Source organism: Carcharodon carcharias, chromosome 17, assembly GCF_017639515.1.
Source record: "Carcharodon carcharias isolate sCarCar2 chromosome 17, sCarCar2.pri, whole genome shotgun sequence".
Classification (NCBI taxonomy): domain Eukaryota; kingdom Metazoa; phylum Chordata; class Chondrichthyes; order Lamniformes; family Lamnidae; genus Carcharodon; species Carcharodon carcharias.
Genome location: NC_054483.1, coordinates 89,675,689 through 89,703,679, shown reverse-complemented (window position 1 = coordinate 89,703,679; position 27,991 = coordinate 89,675,689). Strand labels below are relative to the sequence as shown.

The 27,991-nt window shown below is 42.9% G+C and overlaps 1 protein-coding gene across 5 annotated transcripts in view; it reads left to right on the top strand.

Annotated features, from left to right (window-relative positions):
• The window catches only part of LOC121289536 (serine/threonine-protein kinase 32C), a 361,206-nt gene that overhangs the window by 264,156 nt on the left and 69,059 nt on the right, over positions 1–27,991 (top strand). For all 5 annotated transcript variants that reach the window (XM_041209034.1, XM_041209032.1, XM_041209033.1 and 2 more), the window contains exons 4-6: positions 24,340–24,513; positions 25,823–25,860; positions 26,057–26,146. In XM_041209034.1, the coding sequence (XP_041064968.1) occupies positions 24,340–24,513; positions 25,823–25,860; positions 26,057–26,146 (302 nt within the window). The remainder of the gene's footprint in view (positions 1–24,339; positions 24,514–25,822; positions 25,861–26,056; positions 26,147–27,991) is intronic.

Below are 27,991 nucleotides of genomic sequence, written 5' to 3'. Positions count from 1 at the left end.
CCACCAAGGAGACCTTGGTCCAGGATATCACTCCTGCACTGCTGCATGGGCTTAACTCCATCACTGATGCCATAGTTGGCCTCCAGCAGTGTGTATGCAAGAGGGGTGCTGGGCAGCTCAATCTCACTCCAGCTACCCCGTCCGCTCATGGAGTCAACCAGGGGCCCTCAGGCACCCATAGGGAAGAGGATCAGCAGGTGCACGATCTGGGACCATCCACCCAGGTGACTCTGGAATGACCAGCCCATCCGAATCCCCTCTTCCTGTGACTTCCACAGCTCCAGCTTCTCAGGCCGAGGAGGGCGCCACTGCCGTACAGCAAGACCCCGAAAGCAGGCCGGGGCCCTCCAAGTCTTGGCCCTCCAGAGGGCGCCCGCCAAAGTCATCACAGACAGGGCGTCAGAGTCAGCAGGCTGCCTCCACCTCCGCTGTGGATGTTCAGGGAGCACCAAGATGTAATGGCGGGATTAGGAAAGTTAAGGAGAATTAGTTGCACAGCCTGGGCACAGGTGTTAATCACCTGTACATAATGTTCACTATTGTCAATAAACTCCCAAGAATGTCTCCCTGTCTGTGGCTCCTTGTTCTGATGAGCAGTGTTCTTGTCACTCAGATGTGTAACCTTTCTGCACAGGATAAAAGGCAGGTGTCTCAGTCCAGAGCCTCTTCCCTGTGCTCTGTGCGGCCTTCAGACCACAGTGATGGTCCAGCCTCACACTCCCTGGAAAAATTACTGATGCCTGCACCTTGGCAGTGCTGGTCATTGCTGCCAGAATGTAATGGGCTGGCACCTCAGAGTTCTCTCAAAGCCTCTGTGTGCTCTCAGCACCTTTAAGGTGGGGCTGGCCCACATCACATCAGCATCTGCAACCAGCAGCTCCTGAAAGGTTGAGGTGCTGAAGGTGGACGCAGCATCAGATGCATCTAAAATTTCATGACTGCGTCTCTGAGATGGCCCTGATCACAGAGTGCAAGTGAGCTGCCCTTGGCCAGACAAGAATCAGACATTTTCAGAGGCTATGTGGAGATCTATGGAATGTTCTCACTGCATGTCATCATTATCCTCCTGCAACTGAGCGACTATTAGGGCCTCCACTGCATCTCCATGACTGGAGCATTCTCACAGAGGCTATTGGCGCTGAGATAAGCCACACTATAGTCAATCGTTCACAACTGCGATGTGAGGATCAATGGGATCACCTCACAGCATGTCGCCATCATCCTCCACAAATCTGGCAGCAATAAGGGCCTCCTGAGTGCGCCTGCCTCGTCTAGCCAGTGCAAGAGCCTCATCCCTATCATCTTCACCACCGAGGACCTCTTCACCCTCATCTCTGTCAGTGTCCGCCTCATTGGAGGAGATGTGCAGCTCCTCCATCTCCTCCTCAGCCAGCTCCTCACCCTGTTGTAGCGCCAGTTTGTAAAGGGCGCAGCAGACAACGACAATACGTGACACCCTCTGCGGACTGTATTGCAGGGCTCCACCAGACAGGTCCAGGTACCAGAACAACATTTTCAACATCCCAACGTTCTGCTCCACCAAGTTGCGAGCTGCTGCATAAGTCTCATTATAGTGTCGCTCTGCTGCAGTCTGAGGCTGCTGCACGGGTGTCATCAGCCATGGCCTCTGCAGGTAGCCCTTGCCCCCTAGGAGCCAACTCTGCAGCTTCTCTGGACCCTGGAAGACTGCAGGGATCTGTGAGTGACTCAGGACGTAGGCATCATACACACTCCCTGGAAACTGTGCACATACCTGCAGGATGTGTTTCTGGTGGGCACATACCAGTTGCATGTTCAGCGAGTGGAAGCCCTTGTGGTTGATGAAGCCCACTGAGTGTAGCAATGAAGACCTGGGCGCCACATGAATACAGTCAATCCCACCCTGCCCCTGTGGGAATCCCGAGATGAGGGCGAATCCAATGGTCCTTGCATCCTGGCTGTCCCGCTCCCAGGCGAAATGCACAAAGTTGTGTGCCATGGAGAAGATGGCATCCGTGACCTCATGAATGCATTTGTGGGTGGCGGATTGTGAAATCCCACAGGGGTCACCTGTGGAGCTGCGATCACTTTTACAGCCCCGGCAGTGGATGCCCTCCATGTCCCCTTGGCAAGAAGTCCTGCAGTAAGTGGCAGATGTGAGCTATGAGGTCCCTGGACATGCACAGTCATTGGCAACACTGGCTGGTTCTCAGTCATCTGCAGGAATGGCACGTGGCATCTATAGACCCTGGGTGTCGCTAGGCGCCAACCAGCCATGGCTCGCTGTCGCTCCTGGGCAGCGTGTGCGGGAGCTCCTGCTGCCCCTTCTTCATGAGATTGCTGCTCCTGCCTTTGCGCAGCCAGGAGCCTCAATTACTCTCTCCTCCGTCTTCTATGGTCTCTGTAGGCCATCAGGCACAAAGCTAGGTCACCAGGATCCATGATCCTGACATGGTCCTCCTGCAGCATGAAAGAGAGAGAGAGAGAGACGTGGTTATCATGGCTGTACTTAGCACCTTTCCTGGCCCTGTGTGACCGCCACTTAATGCTTCCCCAAGAGTGCTGGTCACCCCTCGGATGGCCAGAGATGAGTGCGCTGCATGGCTGCCCTGTCAGCCTGCGACATGGGGGACATTGGCCCAAACCAGGATGCTGAGATTGTAAGGGGCTATGAGCACCTCCAGCAGTGACTGCTACATGGCCAGCGTTGGCGAGGAGATTGTACAACTGTGCAGTCCAACTGCTCTGCAGTCCAATAAAGCGTTGGCGGACTCGAAGTCTGTGCTGGGGGGGGTGGTGGGGAGGTGGTAAGATATGGAGGGCTTGGTGGCCCTTTGGTGCCTCCGTGATGCTTGCAAGGGCAGGCAGGCTTGGAGCCTGACCCCAATCATATCACTGTGGCTGCGCCTGATCTGTCTCAGTTGCAGAGACATGGTCAGTTTATACAGGTGTCCTTAATGCATGGCCACTTCCCTTGCTTACCCTGGTGCCCACCTTGATTGCCTGTATGTGGGATGCAGCGCCAGGGTAGCACTTGATCCCCCCCCCGCCCAACCTCAGCAGTTGCCTCTGAGGCTGGCCAGTACTTGCCCCCTCCACCCCTCAGCAGTCGCCTGCGGGGCCAGGCATCAGTTTCCCCCATCCCCCAGTGCCCCGGAGGCCTGTAAACAACGGGCGAATTGTGGAGAACGCTGTTGCTCACTCACCTCAGTTCCCCCAAAGTGAAGGCCGCCAAGTGCACATTGCCTGTGTGCTGTTGTGAAACATGTTGGCGTGCTTTCCCGCTGACATGGGCATACGATATGACAGGGTTCCAACAGCCTGGCGGAATGGCGTTTTAATTATATGCTAATGTATTACAATTAGCTTCTCGTTGACCGATGAGAGGGAAATGCTGCAGAAGATTGAGACCTGCCTTCACACTGTCGTCAAGTGGGCCCTGCCATATTTTCTGCACATGCCACCCATCACACCCGCTGCCAGAGGGCTTGGAAAATTCCGCCCATGTGGGAAAATGTGCAATTGTCCATTTTGGCAGGAAGAATAAAAGAGAAGCATATTATCGAAATGGTGAGAGATTGCAGAGCTCTGAGGTGCAGAGAGATCTGGATGTCCTAGTACAAGAATCACAATAGGCTAGTATACAAGTAGAGCAAGTAATTAGCAAAGCTAATAAAATGTTATCATTTATTGCGAGGGGAATTGAGTATAAAAGTTGGGAGTTTATGCTTCAGTTGTACAGGACACTAGTGAGACCACATTTGGAGTACAGTGCACGGTATTAGTCACTTTATTTAAGCAAGGATGTAAATACGTTGGAAGCAGTTCAGAGAAGGTTTACTAGACTAATACCTGGGTGGGTTCTCTTATGAGGAAAGGTTGGACAGGCTAGGCTTGTACCCGCTGGATTTTAGAGGAAGTAAGAGGCGACTTGATTGAAACATATGAGATCCTGAGGGGTCTTGACAGGGTGGATGTGGAGAGGATATTTCCTCTTGTGGAAGAATCCAGAACTGGGGGTCACTTTAAAAATAAGGCGTCGCCCCTTTAAAATAGAGATGAGGCGAAATTTTTTCACTCAGAGAGTTGTGAGCCTTTGGAACTCTCTTCCTGAAAAGATGGTGGAAGCAGAGTCTTTGAACATTTTTAAGGCAGAGGTGGATAGATTCTTGGTAAGCAAGGGGGGGTGATAAGGTTATTGGGGGCAGGTGGGATGCAGACTTCAGGGGCAGAATGTTGCCCTTGTCGGGCGGGCTCAGCAGGGGCGGTCAGGAAGCCGACCGCTGCCCGCAATCGGGGCCGGACCACGATTTCACGTTGGTGGGCCAATTAAGGCCCACCCAGTGTGAAACACGAGCGGCAGAGCTCAGTGCTGCCTGTGCAGGTGTGGGAGGAGGGCAAGCGGGGTGAGCACGCTTGACAATCCCCCTGAGGCACAGAGCTGCCTCAGGGCGATGGACAGCTTTAAAAATTAGAAATCAAGATTTTTAAAATGTTATAAAACATGTCCCCTCATATGACTCTGTTACATGAGTAGGGACATGTTATAAAGGAACTGTAAAAAATTTTATCTTATTTTTATTTGATGTTGGAAACCTCATCCCGCCCATGGATGAGTTTTCCAAAAAAATGCAGAGGCCGCTTGGCCTTTTTGCCTACCCGCCCACCATAGGGTTGGGAGGCAGTGAAAAATTTGGGCAGAATTTAGCCCTCGAAGGGCAGGCGGGCCCCACCAGCTTGGCGGCGGGCGGGCAGCCAAACTCCGCCACCGAAACGAGCTCCGTCGCCATTTTGGGTGCACGGGCCAATTAAGGCCCGCCCAGCAGGCAGAGCACACTACTCAATAAGACTAAGTGCTGCCTTAGGTAGAGCGCTGACAGTTTGATAAACTTAAAAAATAGAAAAATAAAAAAATTATTAACATGTCCCCCTCATGTGACAATGTCACACGAGATGGGACATGTTAATAAATATGACTAAAACTATATTAAAGTTTTTTTACAGCAGACATGAAACCTCATCCCGCCAATGGATGAGGTTTCATGTATTATCAGAAGCCCACTGGGGCTCCTGGCCTGCCCACCAGCCTTAAGATTGGACGGGCAGGGCCTTTAATTGTCTTAGTTATTCTCTCAATGCCCTCAATTGGCCATTGACAGGTCAGTGGGTGGACAGTTGATTTCATTGTCCGCCCACCTACCTGAATATTTAAATGGGGCGGGATGATGTCGGGTGTTTCCCCCGACGCCATGCCACGTCATTTTCGTGTCTGTGAGCAGGCCCCGCCCCCCAACTCGCCGACGGAAAAATTCTGGCCTTTGTTTCAATGACCTTGTTAATGGCCTTAATCAGTCTTTTAATTGTTGGCGGGCACGCTGCCGACTCCAGCATGCGCCCGCCGATCAAAATATCACCCGACTGCACATTGATGTCACGATGCTCATCCCATGTCAACGCGCGTGTTTTACGCTCAAGTGGGTCGGGCGCACACCTCCCCGCCGAGGTAAAAATTCTGCCCCAGGTTGCTATCAGGTCAGCCATGATCTTATTAAATGGAGGAGCAGGCTCAAGAGGCTGAATGGCCTACTCCTGCTATTTGTTCGTATGTTCCCCTGCTAGAAACGTGATGAGCTGTAATGCCCCTCCCTCTGGTTGGTTAAGCTGCTTACGCTATCACCTATGAGAAAATGGCTTATTTTGTGAGATACAGGAGGGAGTCCTTTACCAGTGGAGTTGTAGCCCAGCAAACAATCAACAGCGCAGGAGAGGAGGGAGAAAGTTGATACAGTAAGGAGTAGGATCTAATGTCAGTAATAGACCCTTTAATGTCGAACCACTTTCACAATTCAGTTACATTCTCAGTAAAATGACTTGTGATTTTGGCAAAAAAACACCTGAAGAGTAAGTGTCAAAATAAAGATAAAAACTTTCTGCAGCTTGGGTTTTGTATTTCAAAATATGCAATGTTCTTGATTCTGTTCTTTGATCAGGGTTATGAGAAAGCAATATGGATAGCTCCAGGTCAAAATGAGAATTAAACACAGCCTCAAATTGTAAGGTGTTCCCCCAGTGGCTCATCAAATTTACCCAGTAGCTGGCTGAGCTTCATAGGCCAGAAGCCTGTAAGTTCAATCTCTATTCTAAGCTGAGTTTGATGACCACATTGTGTGACAACAGGGGTGCTTTATAAGCCTCAGCACTGTTGATTTAGGCAGGCGAAAATGCCAAAGATTCTTCATCCTGGTCGGTGTCAGACATTCTTTAAAGGGCACATCAGGATGTCCAGGGAGGATAGGATCGAGCTCAATTATGATGCCTAATACTGTCAAGTAGCCTGCCAACATTTAGTGTCAACCCTCACAGTTAATTATTCACCACTTAGGAAAGCTACTGGAAGAATGTGAGCAAATTGTTGACCAGGGGAGGAAATTGGCAAGAAAATTTTAGAAATATACTCAAAGATTTGCTGGAAACTATGTATGACAGTGACAGGTAGAGGCGTAGAGATGCCCTGCCTCTGTCTAGAGGCTGCTGCTTGTTGAGTATTTGGCTGCTTCACTGCAAATGCCCAAATGAGTCCTTTGGTGATTCGCTGTAGGGTGGCTCTGTTGTCGAGTTCACCTTTGTGTGGAAGTCATTGAATCTTTAATGAATAGAATACCAGCTACTTTTAATTATAAATGCTCACATCCTTCAAGGTTTATAGCACACAAAGAGGCCATCTGGCTAATGACAACTGTGCCAGTGTTTTCTGGAGCAATCCAAAACTGATCACATCAAAGGCAACTCCAGTTGACTGATATACAAAAACAAGCTACCAAATCCCAATACTTTTTTACGTAAATTCATCAAGTAGAGGGGGTTCCTTTGTTAGCAACTTAAACTCACAATTACAAATTTCCTACAAAATGATCAGAGGAAAACCTTGCCTCTTCATGTACAACAGGTGGAGATGAAGCTGTTTAGACCCTCATTCAATGGTAATTATGTTTATTTCAGCTGGGGTAGTGGTAGGTGGATGCAGACTAGGGTCGGCCAAAATCAGACCGTGTTCTCATGATCAGCAGGTAACAACTGCTGCTGGAAATGTACCACTGGATGTCAGGTCCAGACAGGATTTGACTCAGCCATCGTGCCTCGACAGCCAAATAACCTGCAATGTTCATTAGCTAGACATGTACACACAGGTAAATTTTCAGCTTTAATACACCTGACACAGAACTTCTCTCACTGAGATTTAGTGCCCTAAGAAGCCCTTGTTTACAACATTGATTTTATTGCTTTATAGAGAATTCAGAGATACACTATTGATTGTGGATTATTTTTGGAGGACATCCAGACTAGGACGGTAACAGTTGGAATTCAGTAGGGAGCATTAATACATATTTGTGATATAAAAGAATTAATAAATATCACAGGTGGCACAAAAAAAAATGCCATCATGGATGTCCAGTCAGGCAAAGGCTGAGGGATAATAAGGGAGCAAAAGACATTGAAGAAACTGGACAACAGTGCAAATCAAAAATTGTTAGACCTTCAGAGAATGTTCTGCATTGATTGCATTTTTCACAGTAAATTTACCTATGTCTTCTCAAAAATGTTACATCTCTGTGCATTTAAGTCTGTGCCAGTCATGTTTCCACCATAGATTCTCCTGCCTTCTCCCAGGATGGCATAATTACATCTACAGCAATGGAAGTGCAATACTCTTCAGGGTGCAAGATATTTTGATATTTTTACAAGGTGTGCAACTTGCTACAGTTTCCATTGCAGGCTCTGAATCAAGAAATACAGATAATTGAGAATCAGTTAGAACTCAGAGAAGGAGCAGCTTTTTTAAAGAAAAAGCAGAAGAATAAAAGAGAAAATAATCTGGAACCAAACATCCGTGGAAGTACGGCAACTTAAAGGGTCCAGAAAACATCAAAGTACTCTTATTTATTGAATGAAAAGCAGAGATAAGAAACCCATCCCGAATGGTGTCACTATGAAATAAAAACCAAAAACGCTAGAAGCATCAGGCAAAGGTTGCTCATGATTTGGATAGGCCAATTCATCAAAATTAAATTCACATTACTTGTTCATTTGCTGCTTGACTTGCTGGACATTTTCAACATTTTCTGTTTCTGCAACTGTTCAGTTCATAACACAACACAAAAAAAATCAAATTGGAGAAGAATGAGCCAAGCAATCTAAATTATCATATGAGGAAAATGTATTAGATGTATAGTAAAAAGTGAACTAAAGTATTTTATGCATTAGGAAACTGCATTTAGTTAACAGATGACCCCAAAACATTAATTAATAGCATGCATTTGCGGATAAAACCACAGTGATAAAAAGGTTCTGCTCTGTTTCTGTCGAGAGAATGATTAAGTAGCTAATGGAAAGATGATTACTGCAGCTCATATCTGACAATTTTAATTAGTTCCAATAATGCATTGCTGCTATCTATCTCATGTCTTTCAACGTTCTGCATATTGTAAATATAACCATTAATATCACATGCAACACCCAAACTTAACCATCATATTTTTCAATGTTACGCAACCACGTTGAACGATGGGGCTGGTGGCATATTTGGAATGTGAATGAATGAGTAATCCAGAGCCTCATGCCAATGCTCTGGGCACCTGAGTTCAAACCACGCAGCCGGAGTAATTTAAATTCAATTAATTAATTAATTAAGTCTAATCTTAGTAATGGTGAGCACGGACCATGAAACTCTATTGACCAAGCTGGCTGAGTCAAGAAGGGACGTATCTGCCAGACTGTGCTTGCAGCAGGTGGTGAGGGAGCCAGCGAGAGAAAAATCTACTTGACCTCACGCTCACCAGTCTTTATCTGTTGCAGATGCATCTATCCATAACAGTATTCGTAGGAGTGATAACAGCGGAACCCTTATGGTGACAAAGTCCCATCTTCTTCACACTGAGGATATGTCTGACATGTGGCACTGCTACTATGCTAAATGTAATAGATTCAGAACAGATCTAGCAACTTAAAATTGGGCATCCATGAGGCTCTGTGGGCCATCAGCAATAGCAGAATTTTGATCAACCACAATTTGTAACATCATGGCTTTACTATCATGACAGAGGATGATCCCCTGGTTCAATGAAAACTGCAGGAGGGCATGCCAGGAGCAGCTCCAAACATACCTAAAAATGAGGTACCAACTTGATGAAGCAACAACACAGGACTACTTGCATGCCAAACAGTGTAAGAGGCACACAATAAACAATGTTAAGCGATTCCACAACCAACAGATTAGCTCAAAGCTCTGCAATCCAAGGCACAACCATCTTCAGCTGCTTCATCAATGACCTTCCTTCCGTCACAAGGTCAGAAATGGAGATGTTTGCTGATGATTTCACAATGGTTAGCACCATTTGTGACCCCTCAGACACTGAAGCAGTCCATGTCCAAATGCAGCAAGACCTGGACAATATCCAGGCTTGGGTTGAAAAGTGGCACATAACATTTGTGCCACACAAGTGCCAAGCAATAACCACCTCCAACAAGAGAGAATCTAACCATCGCCCCTTGACATTCAATGGCATTACCATTATTGAATCCCCCATTTTCAACATCCTGGGGGTTACCATTGACAAGAAACTGAACTGGACTAGCCATATAAATGTTGTAGCTACAAGAGCAGATCAGAGGCTAGGAATCCTGTGGTGAGTAACTCACCTCCTGACCCCCAAAGCCTGTCCATCATCCACAAGGCACAAGTCAGAAGTGTGATGGAATACTCTCCACTTGCCTGGATGAGTGCAGCTACTACAACACTCAAGAAGCTCAGCACCACCCAGGACAAAGCAGCCCATTAGCACCCCATCCACAAACATGTATTCCCTCCACCACCGACAAAGAGTGGCAGCAGTGTGAACCATCTACAGGATGCACTGCAGCAACTCACCAAGGCTCCTTTGACAGCATCTTCCAAACCCATGACCACTACCATCTAGAAGGGCAAGGGCAATAGACACATGGGAAAACCATCACCTGGAAGTTCCACTCCAAGCCACACACCATCATGACTTGGAAATATATCGCTGTTCCTTCACTGTCGCTGGGTCGAGATCCTGGACCTCCCTCCCTAACAGTACTGTGGGTACACCTACACCACATGGGCTGTGGCAGTACAAGAAGGCAGCTCACCACCACTCTTGGGGAAATTAGGGATGGGTAATAAATGCTGGTCTAACCAGCGACACCCATGAATGAATTTTAAAAAAAGTCCTACCACATCAGTCATGAATGGTAGTGGGCTGTTGAAACAACTAACTGGAGGAGGAGGAGGCTCCACACATATCCCCATCCTCCATGATGCAGGTGCCCAGCACATCAATATAAAAGGCAAGGCTGAAGCTTTAGCAACTATCTTCAGCCAGAAGTGCCGAGTGAATGATCCATCTCGGCCTCCTTCTGAGCTCCCTAGCTTCACATGCCAGCCATCAACCAATTTGATTCACTCTCCAGAGACAGCAAAGGCTATGAACACTGACCACATCTTGGTAGTAGCACTGAAGACTTGTGCTCCAGAGCTAGCCACTCCCCTAAACAAGGTATTCCAGTACAGCTTCAACACTGGCATGTACCCAACAATGTGCGAATTGCCCAGGTATGTACTGTCCACAAAAAGCAGGACAAATCCAATCCAGCCAATTACCACCCCATCAGCCTCCCCTTGATCATTAGCAAAGTGATGGAGGTGTCATCGACAGTGCTATCAAGGGGCAGTTACTCAGCAAAAACTTGCTCACTGACGGTCAGTTTGCGTTCCTCCAGGGCCACTCGGCACCTGACCTCATTACAGCCTTGGCCCAAAAATGGACAATAGAGCTGAACTCAGGAGGAGTAAGAGTGACTGCCCTTGACATCAAGGCAGCATCTGGCTGAATATGGCAACAAGGAACCCTGGCAAAACTGTAGTCAATGGGAATCGGGGAACTTTCTCCTCTGGTTGGAGTCATACCTAGCACAAATGAAGATGATTGTGTTTGTGGGATGCTAATTATCTCAGCCCCAGGACATCACAGTAGGTTTACAGAAGGTTACCATGGCTCCAAGGATTATATCATGAGGAGAGATTACATAAACTAGACATGTAAAGGCCTGGAATATCAAACATTAAGTGGGATGCAATTGTGGTTTCTTGGATTTTGAAAGCAATTGATAGGATCGTTAGAGAAAAACATTTTCCATACATGAGGGAGTCTAGCATAAGGAGGTATCACCTTAAAGTCAGACCTAGGCCTTTCAGGAGAGAAGGTAGGAAGCAATTCTTTATGCATAAGGTGGTAAATGTATGAAACTCTTTCACAGAATGCAGTAGATGTTAGCTCAATTAATAACTTTAAATCTGAGATCAATAGATTTGCTAGCCAATTATATGAAGGGATATAAAGCCAAGGCAGGTGGAGGGAGTTAAGATACACATCAGCCATGATCACACTAAATGCAGAGCAGACTCAAGGAATTAAATGGCCTCCCCCTGTTCCTATTTGATGAGCAGGAACATGTTTCAAATACTTGCAAAATAATTGCTTTTGCATTTGGTATTAATGTTAAACCTTCTCTATGTACAGGAACAAGTCTCAAGTCGATCAAGGCGATGTGGCTTACAGTTACAGTTGTATACAATGTAATAGAACTGGCAGTACATGACTTCATAACAGTCAATGTGCATAATTTAACTTGTGTAAAGATTCAGGGTAGAGGAGGGCTGGCGATCTCACCAAGGGTATACATCACTGTGTTCAATCTCATTGTTGTGCACTCCAAGTAGTTCGGTCCATTTGAATACTATCACTGTATTAATTTAACAGTTGTTCTCTTTACTATCACGTTAATTGGAGCATGACATTATAGTTGAGTCGACTATTGGTTTTGCAATAACCTTTTTTCCCAAGCGTGTTCCACATTTTAACCGTTGCATTTTAAAAGCAGGTCAAACAAGTTTACATACTGCAGCTTTTTTAGTCTCCTGTGTTAGTAATTGATTTACCTTTAGTTTTAACAGCTAATTTTAACACTGACACCAGAATATTTAGTGTTAATCCCAGTGCTTTAGTCTCTTTATTGCTCGGGGACACTATTAAAGCTTTCGTATTTTGTAGCTGTATAATTTATGATCTGTCCTTCATCAATGTTGAAACCAAAGCATGTTTGGAAGTGGTTTTGGTTTTCTTACTGCCCTGGCTCTCAATTTCCTAACTTTACCACCTGACTAATGCTTCCATTTACAATTAACAGGTGGTAAAAGACCATTTCAAACAGGCCATCTAAAAGGAACCTCAACTACCCTCATAAACTGTTTGGGACTTTGGGGTCCTTTTTTCTTGCATTAACTGGTGGGCTAAGTTGTCCTTAAAGTTCATGGATGCTATTTTATTCACTAATTTAGACTCTAGACTATGAAAGGGATTTTAGAACTCCACTTTTTTTATGGAGGTGCTTCTAAAAATCCCACACTGGGAGGAGATAGAAGAGGAGGATAAAGGAGTGAAGAGAGCTAAGGAGAAGTGACAGAAGAATGTGTGTTCAGACAATTCTTTATCCTCTCAACAGTGTTGATAGGCCCAGAAGAATTTACCTGTGGAACGATGTATAAGGAGGCTTCATTTTCCAGGGAAGCAGCAGCAGATTTGTGTCAGGTCCTACAAGAAGACCTTAAGCCAACTGTTACAGCTCAGCACTGCCTGTTGAGGTCAAGGTCACTTTAGCCCTTAACTTCTACATCACAGGCTCCACCAAGGCTGCTAATGGGAATAGCACCAACATCAGCCAATCTGCTGCCCATATTTGTATTAGACAGGTTACTGGTGCCTTTTTCACTAGAGAAAACAGAATCATCACTTTTCCCCCAGTCTTCACGAGACAGAGCAGAATAGAACGGTGGGGCTTGCACAGATTGGAGGATTCTCCTAAGCCCATGATATCACGGACTGTATTCACAGTGCTCTGTACATTACTTCACAAAGTATTGACACCTTTATTGTAAGAGAGAACTTAACATTGATGTGCCTTTATCCCAAAACCATCAGAAGATCAGGAAAAACTTGGGACCCTATTCTGGATGAATGTATTGCTGCCCTGGCTTCGACAGAACTTTGGCTCAAGGATGGCAACACCTTGCCCCTCATTGTTGGCTCCTCACCTGGATATACTTTCCAACCCCAGCTAAGCCCAAATTTTCATGGCTGCCTGGATCCATTATCTTCATATCACACCCTGGTCTTTCCCCCTGCTGCTCTAATACTTTCTTACTTTTTAAGCATCTTACCTTTTCCAACTGCTCTCACTTCCCCTTCAAAATCCTCACCATTGACCTCCTGTGGTAGTGGTAGTTCGTGTCTATGGTGGTTCATGGAGTCCTACCTCCTCATCTTGCCCTATGCTTGCTGTGTGGTGCTCCTCAAGCTATATATACCCAATTTTCTCTGCAATGGAGAAAGAAGTCTATGGTCCTGTGTGAGCTGTGGCTAATTACTTCTTATCACCCCTTACTCCAGGTTACTCACCAAGATATCCTTCCTCAGCCTCAGCACCGAGCAATTTCTCATCCTTAATGATTGCAATCTCTATCATAACTCCCCCTACTGTAACTAACATTACAGGGACTGTTGTTCCCTTTACTGTTTAGAAAATTTAGTTTCTCAATAACTTTTTCTTTAATTACTTTGGTTTATAGAAAATATTAGTATTAATATGGATGTTAAAAAATGTGAATTGGAAACATTCCAGTTAAATTGCAGAGTTTGCAAGATTATAAAACAGATACAAAGAAGAGAAGCCATTTAATCCACTTTAGATTATCCAAACTAAACCCATAAATCACCATTTCCCTCCATTTGATCCCACTATCTAAGTGGCCCCCCTAGTGAAGGTTTTTCATCTTCTGGACTGCTGGGCAGGGAAGAGGATTTGTTTTCTACTCCTGGTGCTGAGACTGGAGGGGGGTGCGGCGGGGGGGTGCATGTTACATGTTTCTGAAATGGCCGACTCCCATCATCTCCCTGAGTTGGTCTCATTGAGTATCCATGGCAGATTGCCAGACAGGATTGGGTCTTTTGCTGGGAGCTTGCTTAATGCCATTGCATTTTCTGGGTGGGGGGGGGTGGGGGTGGGTGCAGGCAGAAAATCTCTGGCTTATCCCAGTGGATTTGTGGCATCACTGCACAGCTCTGTTAAGAGCTTCAAGCTGCTCCAGGAAGAAGAAGGTTGCCTCAGCTTTGGCAGTCACCACAGGAGAGCCTTTGACACTGCATGAGAGAACGTGATGTCAAAGGTGAATTCAACTACCAAGATTGAGGACCTAGGAGGGGGTTGAGAGAAGACAGTGGTAGACAGCACTCCCGCTTCTTGGGCTGAATTTTCGCCTCGGCATGTGGGTGCGCATCCGACACACACGAGCGTGAAATAGTGCGCGATCTCATCGGGTGAGTGTCGCTGAACCTTGTCTGAGTCTAAAGCAGATATTAGCATTGCTTGATTCAATTCTGGGAGATGAAATTGGCCAAAGATCTCAAGTAACAGTTGAAGAACTGAGAGAGAAAAAGACCACAAGTTAGTTAGGTATAATGTCAAAATGAAAAAGTTACTGAGTCAAAGGTAAGTGTGTGAGACTGGAAAATGACAAAGTTCAGTTGTATAAGAAGGGACATGTCTCAAGTTAATTTGGCAGAAAGTTATATTTTTTCAACTTGAAACAGCTATGGACAAGAGAAGAGGGCACGCAATGCTATCACAATTAATAAGCTATTCGTTGAGGCTTTTCCCTGCCTGTTGTTCCGTAACTACAAAGCTGAAAATGGAACTCCTTTTATTGAGAGCTTCCATTTCACTGAGGAGGTTTCAGGCCAATCCACATCCAATAACCTACTCTGAAAACTCTGCTCACATTTTGACAGCTGTGACAAATTCCACCATGGCAGCTGAGACAATCCAAAACATTCTAAAACATACAACAGAATTCTGAGTAAAACATTCCACAACATTCTAAACAAATGTCAATGTGGCCTACCTTGCAATGTTAGTTGACCCTTTAAAAAAATCCCAGGATCCAGATCCAGATCCCCAAATTCACCAAAAACTAATCAGATCTTCCTATCTTAGAGGTTATCGGGATTAGATGGGAATGTGGAAATCGAAACACAAGAAGATCAGCCATGATCTTATTGAATGGCGGAGCAGGCTCGAGGGGCCGAATGGTCTACTCCTGTTCCTATTTCTTATGTTCCTTGGGCCATGCCTCATCTGCGTACTAGGTTTTGTTGAAATCTGTCATTAGATTTTGAGATATATTATTTAAAGACTACAGACTAACAGGGGCGACAAGTCCTTGCTGCCTACACTCAGTGGTGAAGGTAAAAAAAGCCCAGCAGACTCTATAGAAATGAAGCAATAGCCAGAAGAAATTAGCCAACAGCTAAACTGTAAGTAGTTCTTGATCCTTTTAAATAGGGCAGGTAGGGGTACTCCTGCTGCTGATGCATGGCCAGCTGTATGAGATAAGAGGGGATATTAGCTAGTGTGCTGGGCTTAAAAAATGGCAGGTCTGGCATCAAATCAGCATTGCAGATTTATTGAAGTCATAGTTTTCTCTGCATACTTTCTGTGGTTGTTCACTGCATGTGCATGATTACACTCTCATCAACATGACATGTGGCACAATTCATCCCAGTAGTGTGTGTGTGCTGCAGATACTGTTTGGTGCTCTAAGGCCCTTTTAGCACCCAAATAACAGGTCCCCAGTTTTTATCCACTGTTTCATTCCTACACTTCTGGCTGCTGTATCCCAGTAAGATCAAGCAAGTAAAACTGTAGAAATATTAAATATTCTTGAGATTAAGCAAGAGCCAGTGAAACCACAGTCTCCATATTCCATTTGTAAAACACTTGAAAATTCCAACGATATGTATTCTAATATATCCACAGCCACTTGTATTTACATAATCCCTTTTACATCGACAAATGCTGCAAAATACTTCACAGTGGTGTAATAAATAATTGGGCACACAGAGGAGCTGCTAGGAGGGGTGAGCAAAAGCTTGTGCTCTAAGGAGGATCTTAAAGGAGGAAAGGGAGGTGTAACAGGCACAGGGGATTAGGAAGAACGTTCCAGAGCCTTTCGCCTTAACAGATGCAAATGTAGAGAAGCTCAGGTGGAGTGTGGCATCTGAAAGGGTGAGTATAGGAGTGGGGTTAGTGAGGGGAGCATTCACATTATGGGGAGAATTTACAATTTTCCCCTCCTGACATGAAGAAATGCCATGATTTTTCTCATGGTGATGCCTTCTTAAACTGTGTCTTAAATATGAAATATCCCCATTTCAGTCTTCTATCCTTCCCTCTGAAATTTACCAAATAATTCAAGTCACTGCAGGAGACCAATTGTCGACCTATGTTTAAAAAGTAAAATTTTATTCCTGGTTTCAAAAAGATGGGAGGGAAAGCCTAATTATCCAGATTGCTCCAAGAACCCTTTCTTTGGTGTGCAAGAGCCAAGGCACAAAATGCCTTCTTTTAATTTTGATTATGTATACACAACACAATGTACTACATGCAGGGAAAATAGCAGATTTGCATATTTGTATACAATTGCTCACAACATTACACACACATGCGGGCAACTCCAGAAATTGTTAATGCCCATTCATACCATCTAATTCCCTACTGAAGTTAGAAATAAACATATGTGAACTTCAGTTAATGATTTTAGGTCCAGAAATCAGTATTAGCTTGGGAAAATTGGGGTGACTGTGCCGCTAAGTGGATTTGCTGCTTTCAGTTATGAAATTATAACTTATTCCTATTTAACATCCAGCTCAATCGATTCCATTATAGGCCACCTATTTTCTGTAGCCAATGTTTATCTGGCTGCAATGAACACCCAACCCCCACCACCCCCCCCCCCCCCCCCCCCCCCCACCCACCCTTTCCGTCCCTAGCTAGCTATTCAACTGATCATCAGACACTGAACACGTATTTAAGGGCTAAAAGATCATTACAATGGCTAATCAGCAAGCATTATTTGTTGATATTAGCCTTGGAGATGCAGCACACAATCTGTATTTTTGAAACAGCCAGCTAGCTGACAACACCACGGTGCAGACAACAAACATGGGAGACACACGTTGATAACATGACTGCTTTTGGCTTGGACTTGATAGAATTGGATGGAAGGTGGGAAGGAGTTTACTTGGGATTTAAGTAGTGATTATAGATTAAAGAGTCAACCTGGTGACATATATATCATCTTTGAATTGTGCAAGATGGTGCAGAATCAAGGATGATTTACAGCAGGCTGAGCAAAGCCTCTAGTGGAAGAAACTGTTATGGAAACTTAACCATGTCATCACAAGTGTTCAGCAACAGGTACTTGGGTAAATTGAAACAGTGAAGCTTCCTTTGACACCTCATGGCTTGCAGTTCCTATACCCAGACATGATAATTAAATGATTCTTGTGAGGATGCCGAAGTGCATTTATAACTAGAGAAAAGGGACTGTACCAGATCCCGGTATGAATGAGAATGACAACCAATAATGTGAACAGCATGATGATTTAGCACAATACATACATATGAATTTCTGACTCTCCAACAATTTGCAAGAATCAGCTTCAATAAGAAAGTATACCAATGCACTGAAAGGTGGTATTCTGCAACTGTAGCCACTAATTCCTTATGAGGCGATAGTTCTAGGCAATTAGATATTAGAAGGTGATCCTAACTAAAGGGGTTAAAAGATTTGGTAATCAATTTAGTTTTACTAAAATCTTGAGATATTGAAGATCCAATTCAGATCCTATTAAAGTCTCCCTCAACAACAGGGAAAAGAGATGGATGCCATCGCAATGCCATAAAGCCTGAGATTGCATGGGGATGAACAGCAAAGAAGCAAATGGTAAATAGAAAGCTAATTGCAGAGGTGTTGAGTTTAAAGCCTGTGTTTCTGTTTAGCAGTTCAGATCCTTGTGGTGAAGCAAGTTTCTGATAATAGAGCAGAGACTGTGTTACTGTACACGTTATCTAGTGTGAAAGGACAAAGAGCTGAAGACAAGAAGGGCAAGGGATTGTGGATCAGAAAAGACCGAATGCTGTTGTTACAGTGTTATTAGAGTCCACAAACTCTGGGTGGGTGGAAGGAGGGAGTTTCTCGGGATTTTGTGCCATCAGGACTGTGATGGCTGAAACAAAAACAGAAATACCTGGAAAAACTCAGCAGGTCTGGCAGCATCGGCGAAGAAGAGCAAAGTTGATGTTTTGAGTCCTCATAACCCTTCAACAGAACTAAGTAGAAATAGGACAGGGGTGAAATATAAGCCGGTTTAAGGGGTGACTGAGTGCAGGAGGGTTCATAGCTATGCATCTTATCAGTATTAATTGTGCCTAAGGACTTCAGATGGAATACAGCTGCTGGTGAATGTGATTCGAGAGCTGAAACAATTAAGTGGGAAGTGAGAGATCATATGCAACAGAGGCCAAGTTGGAAAGACAGATTGCACATGGTGCTTCCTTTGTGTGGGAAATAAAGTGCTTGTAACGTGAGACTTATCTTTGTTGTATTTAAAGTGAAATTCACCTTTTGTTTGAAATATTCTTCACCTGTTAATTAATGTTTGAATTATGTTGATTTTAATTGGTTTGTTAAAAAATTAAAAGCTTGCCCAGCAGTTTTCTTTCTATTGACATCATGGGAATTCCATTCTTTATAAAAAGTTATTGGTCTCTATGGAAATCGTAATAATAGTGCTGGCAACCATCACCAGTGGTGCTTAACTTATGTGTGCAGCCATAAGCTCCAAAGTGGAATGGACAGAAGTTAGTGGACACAGTTGCAGAATGCCACCTTTCATTGCATTGGCACGCTTTCTTATTGAAGCTTATTCTCACAAATAGCAGGAAAGTCAGAAATTAGTTTGTATGTACCATGCTACAATCATTTTTTTTCTGGTGCTCATTGTTATTTTATTGTAGCTGACATAGATTTAAAGACCGTGCTTTTCTCAATATGATAGCAAGCACGCGTACTTAAAAGTTGTAAGAGTCATTGAAAGAGGATTCAGGTACATTTTGGGATATTGTACTATGGAAGGAAATATGGAAGGGGAAATTCTTTTTACTGAAACAGGGTAGAATGGTTTGGAAAAATAGTTAACTAAATATGTGAATGGTATAAACTATCATAATGCAGCACTTTAGTGTGGTTATCAAGTATCATTGGAACACTTTTAGTAGGCTATTTTAATGTTATGTTAATGTTGAATTGAGTATCAACAGTATATCCTAACTTCAAGTGTTTGCAAATGGTTCAGTTTATTATTCTGCAGTTGGAGGTTCATTGGTTTTGTTCTGTGTAGTTTGCAAGGGATCCAGATGTGGTTTTTTGTAGTTCTGGAAGATCGCATACTGAACGGGTAAACAGTGGATTGAAACATTATATTAATAGTGTTGAGAAGAATAAAAACATTCGCAACATTTTTTACTGTTTCCAATAAGCAAATGATGGAAACCAACATTAAAAAGTAAATTAATGATATTGTTGTGGGTGCAGCCTGTTAACTAGAAATAGTATGGTGGACAGAATTCAAATTTGATAAAGGCAGTCTACTTTAAGAAAAAGTGATAAATGTGCTGATGTGGAGTATTGATGCTGACATGTCAAAAACCTAAATTATTTTTCCACTTGGAAAATGACTTGACAATACACAGTAAAATTCAATTTACGAAAACATATACTTGCAGATCACTAACTCTAATTATATAGCATCCAATTGTATTTTGATGAACACCATTTTTTCCTCCATGACCTTGTTCTCCAGTCATCACTCTGAGAGAAGAAGGTTTTCCCGGTACCTGTTACAAATTCATTAAGTCTGTGTATGTCTTCTGGTATTGTTTTAACCTTATACTTTCAAAATCTGAGTAATTTTTGTCTACACTAATTAATATTGTACATATAGCACAGTACTGGTAGTATATTTAAGGGTAGATTTTTGAATGCACATATCCCATGCAGAGCTTTGCATATGGGGGACACATATCAGGAATTCTAGTACAAACAACAAGCTGGACTCAGGATGTTCCATTAATTTACAAAACAGACAGAAAATCCATGAGGAATACATATCTTGTCCAGCAGTTTTCTTTCTATTGGCATCGTAGGAATTCCATTCTTTATAAAAAGTTATTGGTCTCTATGGGAATCTTCCACTTTGGAACTTATGGCTGCACACATATGTTAAGCACCACTGGTGATGATTGCCAGCACCAAAAAGCAGATCCTGTGTACAAAGCTCTGCATCAAGAGCATGGATTGTAAAGTCCACCTTGTGGTTGTAATGCAGGAAAGACACAACAAACTCAAGTCACCGTATTTAATAAAATTCTTTAATTCACAATGTAATGTGAAGAACAATAAACTAATGAGAACTTGAGAATTATTGAATTTTAATGTAAATTTCCATCATGGGGAAAAAGTCATTTATTCTACTTTGCTGAACCCCATGGATCATATAGTCATGAAATGCCTTCTCTAGTCAATACATGAAAAAGTGCATTTTTGCCAGGGCCACTTCAATAAAATCAGTGGTCAGAAACTCATGGGCAACATTGCTGTGATTTTCCAACTTTCATTGGCTATGTGAGAGGTCCTACAGATGGCTTGCATCCTTGCAAATTATACCCACAAGTCCATCTTTTGTCAGGTATCAGTGCATTATTCCACAGCTACACATGAGTAAGCAAGACTTCATGAATGTCACAGTTTTTAGAGATGTATTTTTTTCATCATCACAAATGTTCCCATTGTTCTATGTCTGCAGTTGGCTGCTTGTGGATTCTACAAGTCCTTTCACATTGCCTTCAGTATTTTCAGCCATCTCTGTATTCCCCACTAGGCACTTGGGATCGGTTTTGTTTCTACTTTTTGTAGCTTTTTTAATGCAGGTCTACTTTTTGTGCATTTGGTAACTAAACTTCAAACTGGATTCTAAATACTTAAAGTATTGTAGATGCTTAACATAATTTGTTTGCCTTATAAGAGCAAATCGAATAAGGCTGCACTTCCAGTGTGGAACCTCTTCACTGGAAGTACAGTACAGAGATAGGACTGTAACACTATTGCCCCAAGACTCAAAACTATGCTTCTATCTAGCAAGACTCAGCATTGGCAGTCACATTTGTTTTATATCATACTGTTCTCCTAATATATCCTATTAATCCATTAGATTTCTTAATTGATTTACAACACTGTCTAGACGTTGATATTGACCTGTCTACCATTGGTTCCAGATTCTTTTCTATGTTTTCTTATACGAATACATTTCCATTCATTGTACTGATTAAGCCCCACCGTTTTTCATCTATGTCTAATTTATGCCATTTATCGGTGTTGACTTTTATTTGTTATCTCTCTGCCTAATTGAGTGAATGATATAAATCATTTTGCCTTTTGTGTCTCTTCTGCTCTATCTATTTTTGTGTTATCAGTTAGCTTGACCAGCTTGATAACTGCACGCTGTTTCATTTTAGAAACAGGTTCAAACACAGATGCATGTGGAACTCCTGTCAATCGAAATCTCAGCCCGGGATTGCTTTCTCATAGCTCATCTGTTTCTTATTTTTAACTTTTTTTTCTGCAGTCCCATGTGCTACCTTAGACTCTTGAGCACCTTAGTTTAGTTATGTTTTTCATAACATTTTCATTGCCAAAAACCTTCTTAAAATTAAAATAAACTGCGTCATTGAGCTACTTTATCTAAAATGAAGTAAAAAAATTGAGGTTTTTCAGGGAGAATTTCCTCTTCTAAATTCATGTTGGCTTTATTTATAAAGTTATTGTTGTACATGTAATTGTTAAATTGATGAGATTGTTTTGCCATTTTTGTTACCCAATTCTTAATCACATTTTCCTAAGTAAAAAGAGTGCAGCTGATGAAATACCTTCTTAATGATAACAAGTCTATTTTAATACATGAACATTTTAATACATAAATAGCAGAAAGGTGAGGTATCTAAGTGGATAAAAAGGTTTGCAATTTTGTGTATAGTTTGAAACTACATGAATCCAATTTAGTCTGCAGTTAAGCAGTGTGTAACTAATAGATAGGACACCACTAGTAATTGCAAGATGAGAGTTAACAATTCTTGTGAAAGGGGAGAATAAGGGCCTGAAATTGCTGTGATCCCAATTGCCTGACAGAATGGGGCAGGACATTAAGTTACCAAATGCCATAGAGAGGAAGATCATAACTGTGTAATTGTCACAGAGACACCTGCTCTGAGAGAGGGGTCTAGAAGCCTGAGATGGACTGAAAAGGTCACTTCAGACTCAAAATTGTTTGCCCGGACAGGGAGCAAAGGGGCTGTAGTCAGAAGGCATTCGATCCCTCTGAGATCAATTACCTTTAATTACTACATCTTTGTGCTCTTAGTAACTCTGCAGTGGTAACCCACAATTGTTCCAAGGACTTAGAAGATGTACCACCCCCAATTATCCAGGGATTTTGGCTTCTATGATTCATTGTTAAAAGGTATAATTGAATTCCAGAGTTATTAAATGATATCCTTAGTTCTAGTTTTAATTCATTCATGGGATGTGAACATCACTGACAAGGGCCAGCATTTATTGTCTATCCCTAATTGCTCTTGAATAGATGGCAGTGAGTCACTTTTTTGAACCCCTGCAGTCCATGTGGTGTAGGAACGCCTTTAGCACTGTTAGGGAGGGAGTTCTAGAATTTTGACATAGCAATAATGAAGGCACAGCGATATTGTTCCAAGTCAGGATGGTGTGTGGCTTAGAAAGGATCTTGCAGGTATCAGTGTTCCCATTCGTCTGCTACCCTTACCTTTCTAGGTGATAGGTATCGGGGGTTTGGTAGGTGCAGTTAAAAGACCCTTGGCGAGTTGCTGAGTATATCTTTGTAGATGTTACATACTGCTACCACTGATCATTGGTAGTGGAAAGAGTGGATGCTTAAGGTGGTGGATGGGGTGCTGATCAAGTGAGCTGCTTTTTCCTGGATGGTGTTGAACTTCTTGAGTGATGTTGAAGCTGCACTCATCCAGGCAATTGGAGAGAATTCTATTACACTCCTGACTTGCGCCTTGTAGATGGTGGACAGGCTTTGGGGAGTGTGGAGGTGAATTATTTGCCACAGGATTTCCAGTCTCCGACATGTTCTTGTAGCCACAGTATTTATGTGGCTGGTGCAGTTAAGTTTCTGGTCAATGGTAACCCCCAGGATGTCGATAGTGGCAGATTCAGTGATGGTAATATCATTGAATGTCAAAGAGAGATGATTGGATTCTCTCTTACTGGAGATGGTCTTTGCCTGGCACTTGTGTGACATGAATGTTACTTACCACTTATCAACACAAGTCTGAATTTTGTCTAGTTTCTGCTGCATGCAGGCATGAACTGCTTCGGTATCTGAGAAATTGTGATTTTCACTGAATACTGTACCATCATCAGCAAACATCCCCTCACCTGACCTTATATTGGACAGAAGGTCATTGATGAAGCAGCTGAAAATGGTTGGGCCTATAGGACACTACCCTGGGGAACTCCTGCAGCAATGTCCTGAGGCTGAACTTGTTGGTGTCCAACAACTGCAACCATTTCCCTTTATGCTGGGTATGAATCCAACCAGTGGAAAATTTCCCCCCAATTCACATTCACTACCATTTTGCTAGGTCAGAAACAGAAACAGAGGTCTCTTTCTCTCTCCACAGATACTACCAGACCTGCTGAGTTTTTCCAGCATTTTCTGTTTTTATTGCAGATTTCCAGTATCCACAGTGTTTTGCTTTTATCTTGGTCGGATATGAGATTGATGTCAAGGGCAGTCAGCTATTCTTGCTTCACCTCTGGAATTTAGCTTTTTTGTCCATGTTTGAACCAAGCTTGTAATAGGTCTCGAACCAATTGGCTCTGGAGGAACCCACTATTGAGCAGGTTATTGTTGAGTAAGTGCCACTGGAGAGCACTTGACGACATCTGCCATCACTTTGCTGATGATTGAGAGTAGACTGCTGGGGCGGTAATTGTCTGAATCAGATTTGTCCAGCTATTTGTGGACAGAGCACATTATATCTGAGCAATTTTCCACATTGTTGGGTAGATGCCAATGTTGTAGCTTAAATTCCTGTTCAATTTAAAAATAAGATTTTACTTCCTAGGAATGTAGCTAGGGATATATAATTGCTGTAAAAATGCGTGGTGTTAAGGTGAAGGTTATTATTGTTGTAACAATAATTTTAAATCCTGCCCAAAAATGTGTTGCAGAATAATTTCTTTGCTGAAAATTGTGCTCCTATAATTATTTTGGACCTATGTTTTAGGTACTCCTTTCAGGATGAAGAAGATATGTTCATGGTGGTTGACCTTCTTTTAGGTGGAGATCTTCGCTATCACCTTCAGCAAAATGTCCAGTTTACGGAGGATGCAATGAAACTTTATATCTGTGAGATGGCCTTGGCCTTAGACTATTTACAGAGCCAACATATTATTCACAGGTAACTGTTGGTAAAAGTGCCATTGATTTAGTTTTATATGCCATTTTGCTTACTGTCTAAAACAATTTCGAGTCCTTTTACATTACAGTATCAGCTGTTTCAGGTATTGAAATAACAATTGACAGTGACATAGTAATTATAATCATTACCATTTTCTTCTCTGCTTGCTGAATATCTCTAACAAAGGGCTTCTGTACATAGCTTTGACCTAGATCTGTCTTAGCAGTATAAATCTCTATTCATGTAGCTTCCCACTTGCTTGTGTGCAGTGGATTTTTTAAAAAATTACATATCTATATGACCTTTAGTGAATCAATTTTCTGTAAATCAGGCACTACTTCTTAAAATATTAGTTAAATGTGTAATGACGTATATTGTACAGTGGGGTAATTTACTCTGGAAATGGAATAGATATAAAATAAATATAATGAAGCTTTGTGATAGAATTGAATATTGCACATTATAAGAAAGAATAAATATTCGGCATTTTAGTTGACTACTGTACATCAGGAATCAGACAGAATTCAAGAAAATAAGCAATATGGTCAGAGCTCATTCAAGGCAAATTGCAAATGGACAAGTTAAGTTTTTTAATTTGTATTACTGGACAATTCACAATCCTTCAGTGGAAAAAACAATTTTGATATTATTGATAGTAGTCTGTAGATGGAATGGGCTTGACATTACCTACAGTTGACAATGATTTGTAGAGATTTTGTTTCTTGCATTCTTATAAGCAAGTGCGATATTGATCATGGGAATGGCAGAATGTGATTACAAGATACATTTTTCTATGAGATAATTGTTTACTAAAGCACATCAACTATTGACTGTGACCTCAAGACTATTGGGCTGAATTTCTTTCACAGTTGCTCTGGTAAACCCAAGTAACTTAGGCAGCCAGCGAAGGAAGACTGACCTGCCAACTCCCCGCCAAGCTAGGACTCCCTACCAGAAGGGAGGTCTGGCATATAATACACCCATCCAAGTATGATTGGGAATATTATAGTTTGACACAATGGCAGCAAAACATTGCATCCATTGTATTTTCTCCCCTGGGGTGGGTGACCTGGTGGTAGTGTACACTTCCAAAAGAATGTTCTATTTATTAGTGATAATGTATTAGTTGAAATACATTGAATTAAATGTAGATAAATGATATCATGAATGCCAATGATGTTTCTGAGAATGCGACAAGGAAGTGGCAGACTGAACTAAAGGATATTAATAGTAAGGAAATGGACAGTGTGGACCACACTAAATGGTCTTCAGTTCTTCAGTTGTGGATTTATCTTTGCTTTTTTTCCAGGGACATCAAGCCTGACAACATTCTTCTTGATGAACAAGGTTAGAAAACAGATGCTAATTTGCACTTGCAGCCAGCGACATATGCAGTTTCCTTACTAATGGCATATTTAATGGATTTATCTCTGTTATATTTTTCAGCTGTCAGTGAATATTAAGCAAAGTATGAGAATTAATTTTCTTTTATGGTCTTTACATTGTCTGATGTCTCTGTAATTAAATACGCCCATTCTTTCAGGACATGCACATCTGACAGATTTCAACATAGCAACAATTATTAAAGATGGAGAAAGAGCAACGGCTCTAGCTGGAACAAAGCCATACATGGGTAAGAATTGTAAAAAATGTAAATTATAGGAATTTTATTTTATTTATTTTCCCTTTTCCAATTATGATCTCTCTTCTGGATTCTTCCTATGCATGATTCCCCTGGAGAAGAGGCAAACAGATGACCAGATCCCAGTGATAGACTAAAATAGGAAAGTAACCTAAAGTAATGCTGCTCTTTTCAGTGCAATCTCCACTCCATGCTTCACTCTAGTATTGGAAATATAGCAAATAGGGAAAGCTGTATCTTTATCATAGAATAAAACAGAATAGCAGGAGCCTGTTCAGACTGTCATGCCTAGGTCAACTCTCTGAAAGAGCTACCAATAAGTCTCACACCCCTGCTGGTTCTCCATAGTTCTGATTTTTTCCTTCATAAATATATATCCAAATCTTTTTGAAAGTTGCTATTGAGTCAGCTTCCACTGCCCTTTCAGGCAGTGCATCCTGGATCATAACAACTCACTGATTTGGAAAAAAAAAGATATTCTAATTTCCTCCAGGAATTTTTGCTGATTATCTTCCATATTAGTCCTCTGGTTATCAACTCTCCTACTGAGCAGAATTTGATTTTTCCCATCTACTTCATCGAAATACCTCCTAATATTAAACATCTTAATGTGACATGCATGGTTTAGTGTATTTTTATACTGCTCCATCAAGCCCCAGTGCTGGGTTTGTATTACAGGAAGCCCAACATTAACCAATTCGAATACAGGTTAACAAAATCAAACAGTCATTGTATGGCTTGTTAGTTTCTTCCCTGTGACCTTATAAAGCTTAAAACAAGTTCACAAAAGAAAAAAAAGTCCCAAAGTATTACATTAAAGCTGGAGACCCATGGCTCACAAGTGAGAATTTTAACCTTAAAGAATGAGGGTGAGTTTTGGTGAGAGGTTAAAAAGTGTTAAGTCTCTGAACCCTGACTCCACCCACTTTTGGTTTTAACAGAGGCAGGATGGGCTGGGGTGGACAGACAACCAACTCCTGGAAGTGGGCTGGCAAGTTGAACACTTTAATGAGGCTGTGTGCCTCATTCTTATGCACCTTTGGAAATTTAACCCTGGATGGCTGGGTTTCCTGGGCCTCAGGAAACTGGCTGCTTAAAGGAGGATAAGGACCTTGAATCTAGGAGGCAAGAGCATTTCCACTGAGTGGCTGAATCCAGATAATCTGTCTCACCAAACCACTGTGAAAGGACATTCCCTTAGCCCTAATTCCTTCTGATCTCTCCCATGAGGTCTCTGATTCTGCCCCAGCCCAACCCAGCCCACCCATGGCTGTGACGCCCCACTCACCCTTAGGTCTCTGATCTCCTCCCCCTCTGACCCCCACCCCCCACCCAGCCTCTGATTCTGAATTGCTGCCGGAATTCTGCCAGCCAGGCTGGCTTCCAGGCAAGGAACCTGTCTGTGACATCACTCGTACACTGTAGAGTTCAAACTTTGCAGCAAATGGGGAAATCCCAACTAACGGTTTCCCACTCTCTCCACCCTGCACCCAATCTTTATCAGACTCCAAACCACACCCACTGTCTACCAGGCTCCAGCCCACACCCACTGTCTACCAGGCTCCAGCCCACACCTACTGTCTACCAGGCTCCAGCCCACACCCACTGTCTGCCAGGCTCCAGCCCAGACCTCCTGTCTACCAGGCTCCAGCCCACACCCACTCTCTACCAGGCTCCAGCCCACACCTACTGTGTACCAGGCTCCAGCCCACACCTACTGTGTACCAGGCTCCAGCCCACACCCAGTGTCTACCAGGCTCCAGCCCACACCCACTGTCTACCAGGCTCCAGCCCACACCTACTGTCTACCAGGCTCCAGCCCACACCCACTCTCTA